Raw genomic sequence first — 13325 nt, forward strand, 5'->3', positions numbered from 1 at the left:
TCAATTTATAGACTCGGACCGGTCACAAGGAGTCCAGGGTTGTTATCAACCACAGGGAGTACTTTATATACTTAGCTTTATCGAAGGAGATATCCTTTGCTAACACCTTTCCAAAATATCAAATTTTATTCCAACATAGCTCAAGAAGTATAAGTATATTAACTGCCTATTCGAATGGTTGATTCGGCGTGCAGGAATTCGGAGCGTCTGTACGCTAGCTGCTCCAGTTTAGATAGGTACATGTATGTACCTACGGATTATATAATATAAAAATACCTCCTAGGGGGGTGTGTTTATGGGTAATCTACCTAGGGACCTAGGTATGTACATAAGAGCTCCTCCTCCTTTTCATTGCGCGTACCCCCTCGTTGGACTAAACCTCTTGTAGGGTGTTACTCCAACAATATTATTATCTAATATCTAATTCCGACGAACGAATGATAAATAATCAGGTCGGCATTGCTATGTACACATATGTAGATGTTCTGTTTCTTCGTAGAGTTGTTGTTCGCGAATAACAAGTATGATATATGCCACGTTATACTGCCACTTGTTAATAAAGATGTGCACGACGGATTGTTGCTGTCGCCTTATGATAGGCAAATTCCGCATACGCAGTGTAGTACGCATCTGTGTATTGCTTGTAATCGCAAGATAACTTGTCTCTCTTGAAGACTCCGATGGGAGTTGGAAAGCCGCGTGTTATGTATTTGTCCGGCTCCGCTATCTTTTACCAGACATAGACACAGGAATAGGAATATGCAGGGCACCAGGGCACCAGGGCCAGGGAGCAACACCAGCTGCCATTCGAGCATTGGAAGATATCCACGTGCGAATAGGAATGTACAGAGTAGGCCGTTGAATTCCTGCTTGTGTCCTATTTCAGACATCTATGGCTACCTTTCGAAATCGGCCATTTCCATCTCTGAATAGGTAATAGGTATGTGAAATAGTCACTAATTCAAAAGGGGGCTTCCTCAATTGGACTACATAGTATGTTGAGCAGCATCTGCGTCCCCCATGTCCGTCCGCTTAGCTGGCAGATACAAACTTGATCGCAACGATTTGGTCGTTTCCCACCTGTCGTTACAGCTTAGATGCATTCAGATGGAATTGCTCATCTTCTCGTGTCCAATCCAATGGTCTCTACTATGCCGCCTTGACTAACAATTCGTCAAGCAGGTTTGTGATCTGTACCCTTTTTTATGCCGCTCCGACTTGTATCCAAGTTTGAAGTTGTGCCTGACAGAACCCTGACCTGGATTGAAGCTTGTCCAATTAGTACCTAGTACAGGGGGACGCGCTAACTGCATGTACGTACTTATATGTACCTAACTTATCGTGCAGCGCGTGCGTAATGTTGTATGGATACCTCATACATACTAGGCAAGTACTATGTAGGTACATAGTATCTTTCCAAACTTCCAATATGCTCTGGTGGATTCCACTTGGAAAGATAGGACGGGGAAAGAGATGGGGGGGGCCGAATAATGAATGGGGGAGGGGAATTGAACAGCTTGGAGCCCAGTTGAGCCCACCATAATCACTAGTGTAGGTACTGGAATACCTACCACACCATTCAACATACCACATGGCACACGCCCAACTTTTAATACATAATACACTTTCTCTAACCCACCTAGCATGATTAGTAGCTTTGGTCTACCTAGCGTGCCTACAATAATACTATAATAATAATATTACATATAATACTTCGAAGGAGCATAGTCTATTAGGCCAGAGAAGGTAATAAGCAGCTAAACGAAGACGCAGTTCTAAGCCCATTTCCTAATACGTACATGTATTATTTAACTCGGTTTGACCACCTGACGAACTACCCGATGTATCTTAGTATCCTGGTATCTCTGTAGGTATCTGTGTACTGTACTGTCTTGTCCGTACCTGCCTAAACGTTCCTACATTATTATCTATACTGGATATCCATAAAAATTTATTTTTTGTGCAATGGACTGATCTTTGTTCCTTCTTCAATTCCCAAGGGGTTAAAGAAAAAAAAAATATTATTACAGATCATCAGACGGCTTTTTCTTTTCCCAGTGTCCGCCCTCCACCCATCAGGTCCTAATCCAGCCAATACCTCTCCTAATCCACCCACCATTGCCGACGAACACCTCTTGCTTTGCTTTTTGCTCCCTCTTTCTTGTCCATCTTGTATCATTCTTTACCCGGTAAGACACGAGCTGTACCAAGGGGAAAAAAAAGATAAATAAATCCTCGAGACGATTATTTTGTTGTTCTACTCTCTACGTGGTCGGCAATGGCCTCTTCCAAGGTAACCAACAAGTTGCACTAACCTACCTCACCTTGCCTTTTTACCTACCTTGCCCGCTTAGCCCGTCCCCGACACTGGGATAGTCATGCTGATCACTTGTGTCTATCACTCTAGGAAATGCAAACACCAACGAGGCCATTGAACCAGCACCGTCAATCAATCTCTTCTACCTCGGCGTCTTCCTTAGGCCCTTCGAGACCATTGTCCCATTCACGCAACAACTCCCACACATACTCCGCTTTGTCCGGCGCCCTCAATGCCACCCACCGCGTAACACGTCGGAAGAGTATGACTGGCACCGCTGCCAACGTCGCGGCTGTCGCGGCCGCTCTCGAAGAAGCAGGGGATAAGGTTGGACCACTACCTATTGCTGTCAATTCCCGCCGCGGTACCATGTCCAAGCCTGCCACCGCCCGACCTACCATCGTGGGTAGCTTACCTTCTCCGCCTGCTAGCTTGCCAACCCATAGATTCTCGATGAATATGAAATCCGAGGGCCCAGAAAACGCTATCGACGACTCCTCGAACGACATGTCCGCCGATGAGGGAGAAGAGGGTCCCCAGAAAGCTCGCATGCGACGGGCGAGCGATGGTCAGCCGCTAACAAAGGAGGGTAGGAAGAGCAACCGAATTGAACTCCGCTGCGACAAGTGCGGGAAAGGATACAAGCATAGCAGCTGCTTGACTAAGCATTTGTTGGTGCCCTTTTTCTTGCCCACTGCCTCCCTTATGCATTCACTTGCCCAGGCCTGTGGATAGAGTATCTCCCTGCCCCCGGGGCAAGCATGGACTGGCCGAGACCCTTAAGCCCTGAGTAAATGAACATGGACTTTTGTTGACGAATTGCTTGCCAGGTGGGAACATACTCCCGAGTGGTCTCTCACGTCCAAGCTGCTTATATCCAAGCACCAACAAGTTCAACTGCTCGAGGCGGCCTCAGTTCTTGTCGCCATGAACACCGAGGCAACCACTCCTCCCGACTCTACCAAAGACTTTGCCAGCGACCCCGAATCCGCTTCTCCCACCGCCTCTGGGTACTCAGACCTCCACGATGGTCGTAGTTCAGCCGATACCACCCCACCTCCGCATTTGGACGCTTTTAGTGCCATGAATTCTTTTGCTTATCATACGGCTTCCGAGAGGGACAGCAATGGGAATGGCTTTGCGCGATCGTACCAGTCAGCCGTTTCGGGCTCGTTCTTCTCAGGTAGCGTACCAAACGGGAATGGATTCGGTCACGCTCGTCATGCTAGTTCGGACCGGCGCCCCCCTTCTTCAGGAATGAACAGCACTGGCCAAGATGATCGCGACCTTGCAACGGCCATTGAGTTGCTCAGCTGCAGCTTTGGTAGTAACGGAGGGGCCCGAGATTCTAGGCTCCCTGACGATGCTCCCCCCGTACCACCGCTACCTGCCCAGTATCTCGATCACGCGGCTTTTACCAGTACGAGTTTTATCAACAGCTTTCCATCAGGTCAGATGCCGGAAAGTTTTACTCGGGGTGAGCTTCGGCATACCGAGGACGTGAAGATGGAAGATAGTGAAAGTAGCATAATGGATGAAGACGAAGGTGAAGGACGGTTTAGGGCGCGCAGCAGCGAGGAAGACGATGATATGATGTTTGGCCGTATGGAGGATTAAACTTGAGATCGCTCGCCCGCTCGCTCATCAGAGACGGCACGAAACGATAAATGGCTCTAGTTGTTTCCTTTGTGTCACATATCAACTTCTGGAAACGAGGTGGTTCCGCTCCGCTACCGAAATCTCAGCACCGAAGAATGGGGGGCTCTAGGTACGAATACTCTAAGGCATGCTCCAAGAGGTTAAAGTGAGGATCGGAGAAAAGCGTCGAGCGAACACCCAACCTGTCGAAACTGTAGGGAAAGTGTGAATTTCATTAGGCAAAGCGTGTGATATCTATTAACAGGGCCGATGACACCCATCTATTTACCATGAATGAATACCAACTCAAACGCAACTTTTGACTTACTAGAATATACTTGACCAAAAATATAGTTGGAGGTTTTTAATTGATAAATAGGATCCCAAGATTTACTATTGCTGGACCTGGCTATCCTTCAGGTAGCGGGGCTGCGGAGTCATGATGCTGGTGATTTTGATCTATGTGTGAATGCAGGTTGGTATAGGAGGTTGTAAACAGAACCAGCCGGGCAACGGAAAACATCAGAAGTTTAGCGATGGTTGCCTGACGACTCTCACGGAATAAGTACAAAAAGAGGAGAGCCGGAGAATAAGAGAAGAAAATCTCAAAGATGGAAGATCGAGGACCTAGGTCCCTTTTGAGAAGCGAGGTTTGTTGTCGATCAGGCCGGTTGTGGGGTTATTAGTAGGTTAGGTACTTAACGTAGGCTGAGTACGAAGTAGTAGGAATAGGTATGGAATTTAGCAGGGAAACTTGATGAAGAGTAGGTCGTTCGGAGACGTCACCGGTGCTAGGTTAGGTACATACATGAAGTAGTTACCGCTTTCCCCAATGTTCGCGCATCGGGCCACCCCCCACCATTTATAGTACCTACCTAGGTAGCCATTATGGAGGTAGCCATTTCAGCCTACTACCTCAAATCAGGTACATAACCTACACTCATAAATAATCGCGACAATTTCTGGTCAGCTTCGATTGTTATACCTAGCACGTGAGCGCATCAAGCTTGGATCTCTGCAAGGCGCATACTTTTTTTTTTTTCTTTCCGGGGAATTTTCTTAATCTTTTTTTCCTTCTGATAGTAGATACATAGTTGCAAAATCTTTACGGTGCAAGCAGACGAACGAGGCAAAATGAGGACTAGGAAACAGACTCGTGAGGAAGAAAATGCGGCTGAGGCAAGGCCAACGGTAGTGTCTATCACCAAAATCGAGACTCCGACAATCTCGCCTTCGAAGCGCGAAATTACTCGTCCCAATAACACACCGTCCAAGCTGCCTAAGCTGATTCAGTTCCCGCTGGTCACTATTCTGAGCCTATCGCTCGCAGCGGTGGGCTACTCGTTAACGTGGCGATACACCAAGGGTCCGATAGCGCCGCACGCGAGGCTACTGACTACTTGGGATGATGTCGGAATTGTTACGGGATGGCGAGTGTGAGTAGCATTTTACCAGTATCCCAACATACGACGGCGCGTATTTGGCTTTAAATTGTGTTCATGACGTAATTCCAACAACACTTTACTCACCGTGTTTTCTCATAGGTTTGAACTCGCGCTGAGTTGGTTCGGTAACTACGACGGCTACGATATTACAGCGTTGAACCTCCTGTCCCACGGTCCTCTCGTAAGTAGATCGAATCACCAACACGACAAAACATATACATAAGCCTAACGGTGACAACAGCTCTACCTCCTAAATACCTTCTATGAGGTGCCTACCAGCGCCCTTCTCCTCACACTCGCCATCGAGACCCTCGCGACATACATCCCCTTCCGCCTTCTACGTCCGCTTTCCAGGGTCCACGCCGACCCTAGCCATGCGCCCAACGCAGACATCGTCACGGACCGGCCCATCGTGCTGCTCACCACACTCCTCGCAGGCGCTATATATAGCGTGACGCTGTTCTTCGCATACGCTATGTACCTACCATCATACCTAGTCGTGTACTTCACCAATCTGCCGTCCATCGCGCCCGCACACGAAACCACCTACGTCGGCCTGCTCCCCGTAACGCTCGTTCTGGGATTCGCAGCGCGCGCCTTCATATTCACGCCCGCCGAAGCGACGGCCTCAGCTAAGGACAAGCCGTTCGATCCAGTTAACGCGAGTCTTCGCGAGACGGTGTGGTGGAATTTCTGGGGCTGGAGCGCGCAGACCAAGGTCCTGATCCAGCGCACGGCGCTGCTGATGCTGATTACGGGTGCGGATACCTTCGTCCAGACGCGCTTCACGATTAAAGGCGTTGAGACGCCTGGTGCGGCGGCTTGGAGCAGCGTGTGGGTGGCTGCAGCAGCGATTACCGGGCTTGCGCTTGGTGCCGTTGCCGGTGTTTAGGTCCAGGTAGCTGGTTGAGGAGGAAAGGGAAAGCAGTGTAGGATAAAAACAGATAGTCACGGTAGTGGCAGTAACAAGTTAAATCATCTTGAGGTGTTGGACGGAAGGCGATAAGCACAATTGATTATAAAATGGACAAAGGAATGTAATAGGGCGTACCGTGTCGGCAGAATCAAATGTCATTAAGAGTTTCTGCTTTGTTAATGTTTATCTTATATTTTTCAAACGTACATACCTAAGCTACCTTTTACAACTAGGCTAACCTATATTATATGTATATCAGACTTTATGCTTGTCTAAGATTCCAAGTCCTACTCACAGGTCAGCCTGAAAACTTAGGTAAGCTTGAAGAGAACCCATCTCTTGTTGATACCTATATGTAGAATGTATTGCATTTGTTATCCAAGCCAGTATGGTATAGTTCAAAAAAAATCAGGCAACTTCCGGTTATATCCCTATTGGTTACGGGATAATATAACCAACTAGAAAAGTAGGTAATCTTCTCTTATAACATCTACTATTGCAATTGGTAATTTGTTTATATCATGATTGGCTCGTCTTTCTACGCTTGCTTTATAAAGGGATAGGCATTTAAGACAGGACCCACTAACAAGATGGTCTCCAAGCTTATACTCAAGCTTTAAGTTCTCTAGGTTACATAAAAGGTATTTTATCAAGTACAAACAGGCTGGTTAGTATTAATAGGAAGTTGCCTCTCGCGTGCATTATTATTGTCAGGTTACATCCATGTATTCAGAGGCTTCTACGTGTAAGTGCTACTACCGCGGTTTCCCTATTTAAAATAGTTTCCTAGACACCTAAGGCACCTTCCTAAGGTATGGCTATGTTTTGTGTAGATATCTAGGCGCCTGCCTATCTACCCTACGCACTTATCTTATTTTCAAAGTTAAAACCTGAGGTTAAGTTGGATTTGATTATTATGTTTTGTTATGCCGCTTAGGTAAAAAGGCAGCTACAAATATTTGGGCATTCTCAGTCAAATCTCAATTTTCTCATCCAACACAACTACACCCACACTACTACACCCACACGCCTCTTTCGGACTCAACAACGCCGAAATAGTCGGCAAGACAAATACCCCAACAGATTATTGGACGAACATACTGCTAGAACATAAACCCAGAACCCATTACGATCTGAAGAAGGTCATCCAGTACCTAACCGAGATCAAGCCGGACCAACAACCTTCTGAGACAAAGCTCTACTGCAGTGTCCGAAACGTTGTCCAAGCAATTAAAATATACTGGGAAGAAAACGACTATAGCTTCCTCTAAACCAACCCAGCAAATTTTTTAATTACTAAATTAACCAAACAAGGGCATGGTTGTCCAGTAGCCATGGCATTTACAGTTATCAGGTACGTCCTTGCTTTTTTCCCTTCTATTACACGAGTTCATTGTGGTGATAACGTCTAGTATCGGACCGTGTCTCTTAACCTCCCATGGACTTCGCTCACATTAGCCCAGAACAAAAATATCGCATAAACATCCCATTTCTAGTGGCGGCACAGATCACAATACAAACACCGTGCCCGGTTGAAAGCCAAACTATTGCCAGAGAGCGGAGCATAAGGGTAGAACATGGTGGTTTCTCTTTGCCTACGATCTTGAGGTGGAAGTAGGGGAGTGTTAATTTCCCTCAGCGTTATTGTTGAGTCACGAAGACATTGGAAGGACCTCTTTGTTCAGCAACACAGCAACTCAGACGCGTCTTCAACATCGTCAATGCCTAATTTCATAAGCTACAGTATGGTTGTTGGAACTGAGCAATACGAATAACCTGACTCCGCTTGAAACATCACCATACAAAAAATATCGGGTATGCAACATCCTACAAGCACAACAGAGACCGCAACTACGACATTGAAAGATTGATGGATCCATCACTGGTGACGGTACGCCCTTTAACAAAAAGCCATTACGTCTCCCGATGCCAGAACAAATACCCTGCAGTTGTTTAACGACGCATCGAGTGACTATTGGCGCGGGGGGACCAGCGGGTGGATAGTTCTTATGTCTCTCTAAACGCTAACTATTTAATCATCACGAACAAATACACATGTATTCTTAAAATAAATTCCTCTATCTTGTCGTAGTGTACCGGTGCTCTATTTCAGCAAGACAGGATCTCGTTACTGGATGGGTTAAAGCATCGGGTCATATACTCGCTGGCTCTTAATAGCTATGTCACGGAGCTAGCCTTATGTACTTAACTCACCGTATTACACAACCGGCTGGGCTACTATATAGAGAGATTTATTGATTTTACGTAGTAGAACTCGAGCCTGAAACTAGAATCAATACCGTTATATACTTAGATCTCTGGCACCTTATATGACTGATCGTACTTCTATGTGAGTAGTTGGATGAGAGATGTCTCCTACATGAAGCTTGTTCCTTTCTTTCACTAAGAATAAACAATAATAGTAAGATGATATTGCCGCTTTGACTTGCTAATAGCGCTAAGACTGCCTTTGATGAATAGTTCAATAGAATTTGCCATGCTTCTATACTTGAACTCATGCCAAACCAGAAAGATCTTAGGATTGATAGCACATCTATAGCAAAAACTTCACCGCGAAAGAGGGACATTTTCTATTTATTTGGCGAAATTTGCTTGTTAAGGAGAATTTGCTACTAGGACTATACGGCTCTGGCTAGCACTATCTGACTACCGTTACCCCTGATGTCTGTCGAGTTGCTTTTGGCGACCGTCACTTGAGCACGTAGACCAGTTGCTGAATTGGTAACGTACACGATGTTTTCGCTGACTTTGTCTGAGTTTGCAGCGATGGCGGCGGCTTGGGACTGTAGATGTATATTTGTGTTCGGATCGAACTCGAGGTAGCGAGAGCTTGATGCCACACCTCTTCGTCTTCAGCTGGAAACTAAATGCCCGGCCAAAAGTTAGGGTACGAGGGCGCGAAGTTTCAAGCTATGAAATTGCCTTTGTCTTGATCCAACGGCATATAGCGGTACGGTTCGCAAGCCCAGTTAGCCCGAGCAGGGTGAAAGCAACTGACGTTTTAGGAGGTTGCCCAATGCCTATAAACTATGGCACGTACGTGTATAAGCTGCGAATACGACATGTCGCTAGCCAGTATAAGACATTCTCAAGCCTTGTTATTTCAACATTTCGTAGGGCTCGTATTCACACCACCTTCAGAATTGCTAGCGCTTCAAAATACATTTTAGCTATTCCGAGGTAGTTTACATCTTTAATGGCTGATAGGGCGAGTCGTATAAGTGGTTTTAGGCGCATGCGAATCCATTCAGCCGCGATTTGCAATCCGGGTTTCTTAGGATTTTAGAATTCGGGGAATCAAACCCTTATACATATATATATTATGCGGGCATAAATTGATTCTTTCATATATTACGATATTTGAGGGTTTAAAAGATAGGTAATTTTTGATACCAGGAAAAGGGTGATATTCCAAGGGGTAAATGTTTATATGGCATATTTAATATAATGGTATTATGTTTTAACTCGGGTCGATACGTAAACGCATGACTACTTGACCCAACCTAGGTAGCCTTTATGGAAGCAGTATGCTTTAACACATGATGATATTTCGTGTATACGCAACCTGGGTTAGCTTTCACCTAATGTATGTGTGAGGATCTGTTGTGATATTTCAATGCCTTTTTGTTTGTAACTAATGTATAGATTATTTTTACATAAATTTATGAACATCTGGGGTATACACACATGCATTTAATGAGGTAGTTATCAAAATGCAAGAAGTACTAAAGCACCTATATTATCTACATATATGTATACTATGTAACTACCTAAGGTACCTAAGGTAGTTTGTCGCGCTTTCTACCGCAGTTTGATGCTCCCAGCGCTGTCCTTACCTCATGTAGGTAATCACTCAGTAGGTACATACATAGCGGAGACCCCTGCGGGGCAAGATAGGTACCTAAGTACTTTTTATACAAATAAGGAAAGTGTACAGTTTTTCACTATTATTAATACTGTGTAGCGGTAATGCCGCCAGGCAAGAACTTAACCTAGGAGCTCAGACCCAAACCTTGACGCGACAACCTCTCATCTCTTACAACTCTCTCACCTCAATCGCACCTAATTCTCTCTTGCGCCCTCTTTTAATTTTGTCGCACTAGGTTTGCCGACTACTTATTGTTTGCACCTCGTTATACTTCGCTAACTACTATACCCTGCATTCATCAAAATTCCGACCTTTGTCTATACCGTTCTCTGCGGTCTGCACCATAATCATGGCGACCGCAATAGAAGCAAACAACGATAGAGGTGTGGAGCTCGATGGCAATATTTCACTAGGCAACGAGGACTCCAGCTCTTTGATGCAGGTTATCCCACCGTTAGATACTTCAAATAATGGCCTCGAGTCGCTCAACATGCGCGCCGACCCAGATGCCCAAGCCACCGTAACCGATTTCCTCGATTTTACGGAATATCTGCCATCCGACATGATGCGATCTCTTACCCTGATTGGAAAGCTTGACCAAGCCTACATTGATGCATCAGCTACTGTGAACGACCTCACTACCGCATGGGCAAAACTACCGACACTCGCAGCCGACCAACGTCCTGCACCGGTTCAGCTGCGCAAAGATATATCCGAGAATCTGAACCGCGCTGTTAGCTCGCGCGTCTTCTCCCACGCCGAGGCCGTCCGTATTCACGAGAACGTGGTTAGACACTATAACCGAGCTAAGACTATACATGCAAAGTTGCTGGCAATGCGCGACAACTATCCTACTGCCGAGGAACAAAAGAGTCCCTCCCAGGTCAAGTCCCCACAAACAGTTCGCACCCCTAAGATCACACTTCGGCGTGACAGCAATGGGCAAAAGATCCAAAGGCCACCTCGAATTACTGTTCCAGGAGAGGTGCTTGCGCCTTACGAAATAGATTTCAATGCTTACAGCTCCTTGAGCGACGAGAGCTCTGAAGAAGAGGAGGAGGATATACCCATGTCACCTCCTAGGCGAATCGCAACTCCGTCGACACGTATCAAGGTGGTCAAGCTCCCAAAGTCTCCTAAGCCCCCCAAGCAGAAGCTTCCGAAGCCACCGCGACCACCTCGAACTCCGGCTAATCGGTCTGATAATGCGGTTCCCATGATGTCTACGAGCACTGCCTTAGCGCAACTTCAGCCGCCTCCTGAGAACGCTGTTCCCGGCAGCGCCGACGCCCCATGGCTCCAACTGACTCCTTATGAACTTGCTAAGTTACGTAAGAGGATGAAGAAAAATGCTGTATGGAATCCTAGCGATACCATGATAGCTCGAGAGCTCAAAAACTTGGGCCGTGGCGTCGAAGCATATAGGGCTGCCCAAAAACAAGCCGAGGAGGAGGGAAAGCCGTTCGAAGCTACCCTTCCTACTCCGGTGGTTGACGCCGAGTCCGGGGCAAAGCACCCCCCCGAAGGTGCTATTAGTGCCGAGGCTTTGACAGCAGACGAGGTACAGTTAAGCAACCGCGGTATGAAATTAAACGAGGCCAAGAAGCTGAAACGTGAATCGATGGCAAGGATCGCTGCCGAGGAAGCAGAAGAATCAGCTAGGAAAATGGTAGAAGCTGCTCGCATGTTCCTTAGCCACGAAGATTCCCCGCCTGTAAACGGAAGTGCGCAGGACAAAGTCCCTGAGACGAGTCAGAATCAAGGCAAGGCCAATAAGTCCAAGACCAGGAAGCGAAAGCGGAACTCGATGTCGGAAACTCCCGTTGCAGAGAAACCCGAGGGAGTTCAGAGCTTACCGGCGAATCAACCGCCCAGCCAGACGCCCAGCCAGCCCGAGAGACCCCCGCTAAAACGGACCAAAACTGAGACGCCTGTTCCGTTGCCCCAGTTAACTCCTCGGCCGCCATCTGTGCCACCTCCGCCGCCTGCGCCTACTGTATCTACCGCGCCAACAGAGACTCCGGTCCCGGTTCCTGTCCCGCAGCTCGGCAAGATCCCTCAGGTGGCTGCTACGTCAAAGACGCCGGTACCGGTACCCGTTCCAGTTTCTTCTGATACATCTATGATGACTACTCGGTCTGCGGCTTCCTCGGCGGCGACGAGTCCAGCTCCGCCATCTAATATTGCGGCGACGATGCCCGTTAAGCCATCGGCGGAGACTCCTATTCCGCCTCCTATTAAGACCTCGACCACGCCTATTCCCCCCCCGATTCGGGAAATGCCCAAACGAGAAACTAGACAGAGTATTCAACCAGCTCCGGCTCCGGTTTCAGCTAACCATAGGCAGTCGAGTTCTCAAAACAATACGCCTGCAACCACGCCTGCTCCCGAATCCCAGCCTATCCCCGTACGTCGGCCTACTTCACGCGGGAAAGCTGCGAGCCAAGAGCCCCCTCCAACCTTTGCAGCCGAACGGCCTCGTCGTGCGAGCACCGCTAGAAACACCCCTGCTCCAGAATTGCGTCAGCCTAGCAAACGTACTAAGCGACCTGCTCCAGGCGTCGTGACTACGAATTCGGGCGGCACTAGCGCTATAGGAAAGCGCAAGGCAGCACCACGGAAGAAGGCTCGCGGCAGCAACCCCAAGAAAGAGAGGGGTGCAAGCCAGCAGGCCGAGCAGGAAGTAGAGGTAGAGGTGGACGACGATGGCAATGTCATCGACCCCGACGAACCCAGATACTGCCTCTGCAACAGAGTCAGCTTCGGCACTATGATACAGTGCGATAACGTAGATGTGAGCGCAACAAAGACTACTGCAACCCCAGCACGTGGTGACGAGAAAGCACGCAAAAAGAAACTAACCAACCCCCACCTACAGAATTGCAAGCAAGAATGGTTCCACCTTGAGTGCGTGGGATTGTCTGAGATACCAGCACGCACGACGAAGTGGTACTGCCCTGAGTGTCGTAAACTGCTAAATATCGGAGGAAGGGGAGAAGTGACTTCGCGAGGCGTCAAGATGTAATGCTTGATCCTCACCGCTAATCTACTTCTAATAACTCGAGCATGGTTCATGCCCCCTACAATCCTTGCCATCTTTGTTTTCAGTCGGCATGCGTT

General features: G+C 47.5%; 3 protein-coding genes across 3 annotated transcripts; all 3 read left to right on the forward strand.

Moving 5' to 3' along the window:
• Window positions 1–1678: 1678 nt before the first annotated feature.
• F4813DRAFT_336805 (uncharacterized protein) lies at window positions 1679–4315 on the forward strand. Its single transcript, XM_049241206.1, has 3 exons — window positions 1679–2293; window positions 2408–2988; window positions 3148–4315. The coding sequence occupies exons 1-3, from the start codon at window positions 2279–2281 to the stop codon at window positions 3932–3934; spliced, it is 1383 nt and encodes a 460-aa protein (XP_049101522.1). The 5' UTR covers window positions 1679–2278; the 3' UTR covers window positions 3935–4315.
• Window positions 4316–4829: 514 nt separating this feature from the next.
• Window positions 4830–6582, forward strand: F4813DRAFT_353337 (uncharacterized protein). Its single transcript, XM_049242629.1, has 3 exons — window positions 4830–5391; window positions 5500–5581; window positions 5642–6582. Exons 1-3 carry the CDS (start codon window positions 5090–5092, stop codon window positions 6290–6292), a joined length of 1035 nt encoding a protein of 344 aa, XP_049101523.1. The 5' UTR covers window positions 4830–5089; the 3' UTR covers window positions 6293–6582.
• Window positions 6583–9103: 2521 nt separating this feature from the next.
• On the forward strand, window positions 9104–13230 carry F4813DRAFT_379803 (uncharacterized protein; the record flags this gene model as incomplete). The annotated part of the gene is made up of 2 exons (XM_049245500.1): window positions 9104–9122; window positions 10574–13230. The coding sequence occupies 2 exons, from the start codon at window positions 9104–9106 to the stop codon at window positions 13228–13230; spliced, it is 2676 nt and encodes an 891-aa protein (XP_049101524.1).
• Window positions 13231–13325: the final 95 nt, after the last annotated feature.

The sequence above is a fragment of the Daldinia decipiens genome (genome assembly GCF_022478715.1).
Source record: "Daldinia decipiens strain CBS 113046 unplaced genomic scaffold F4813scaffold_9, whole genome shotgun sequence".
Classification (NCBI taxonomy): domain Eukaryota; kingdom Fungi; phylum Ascomycota; class Sordariomycetes; order Xylariales; family Hypoxylaceae; genus Daldinia; species Daldinia decipiens.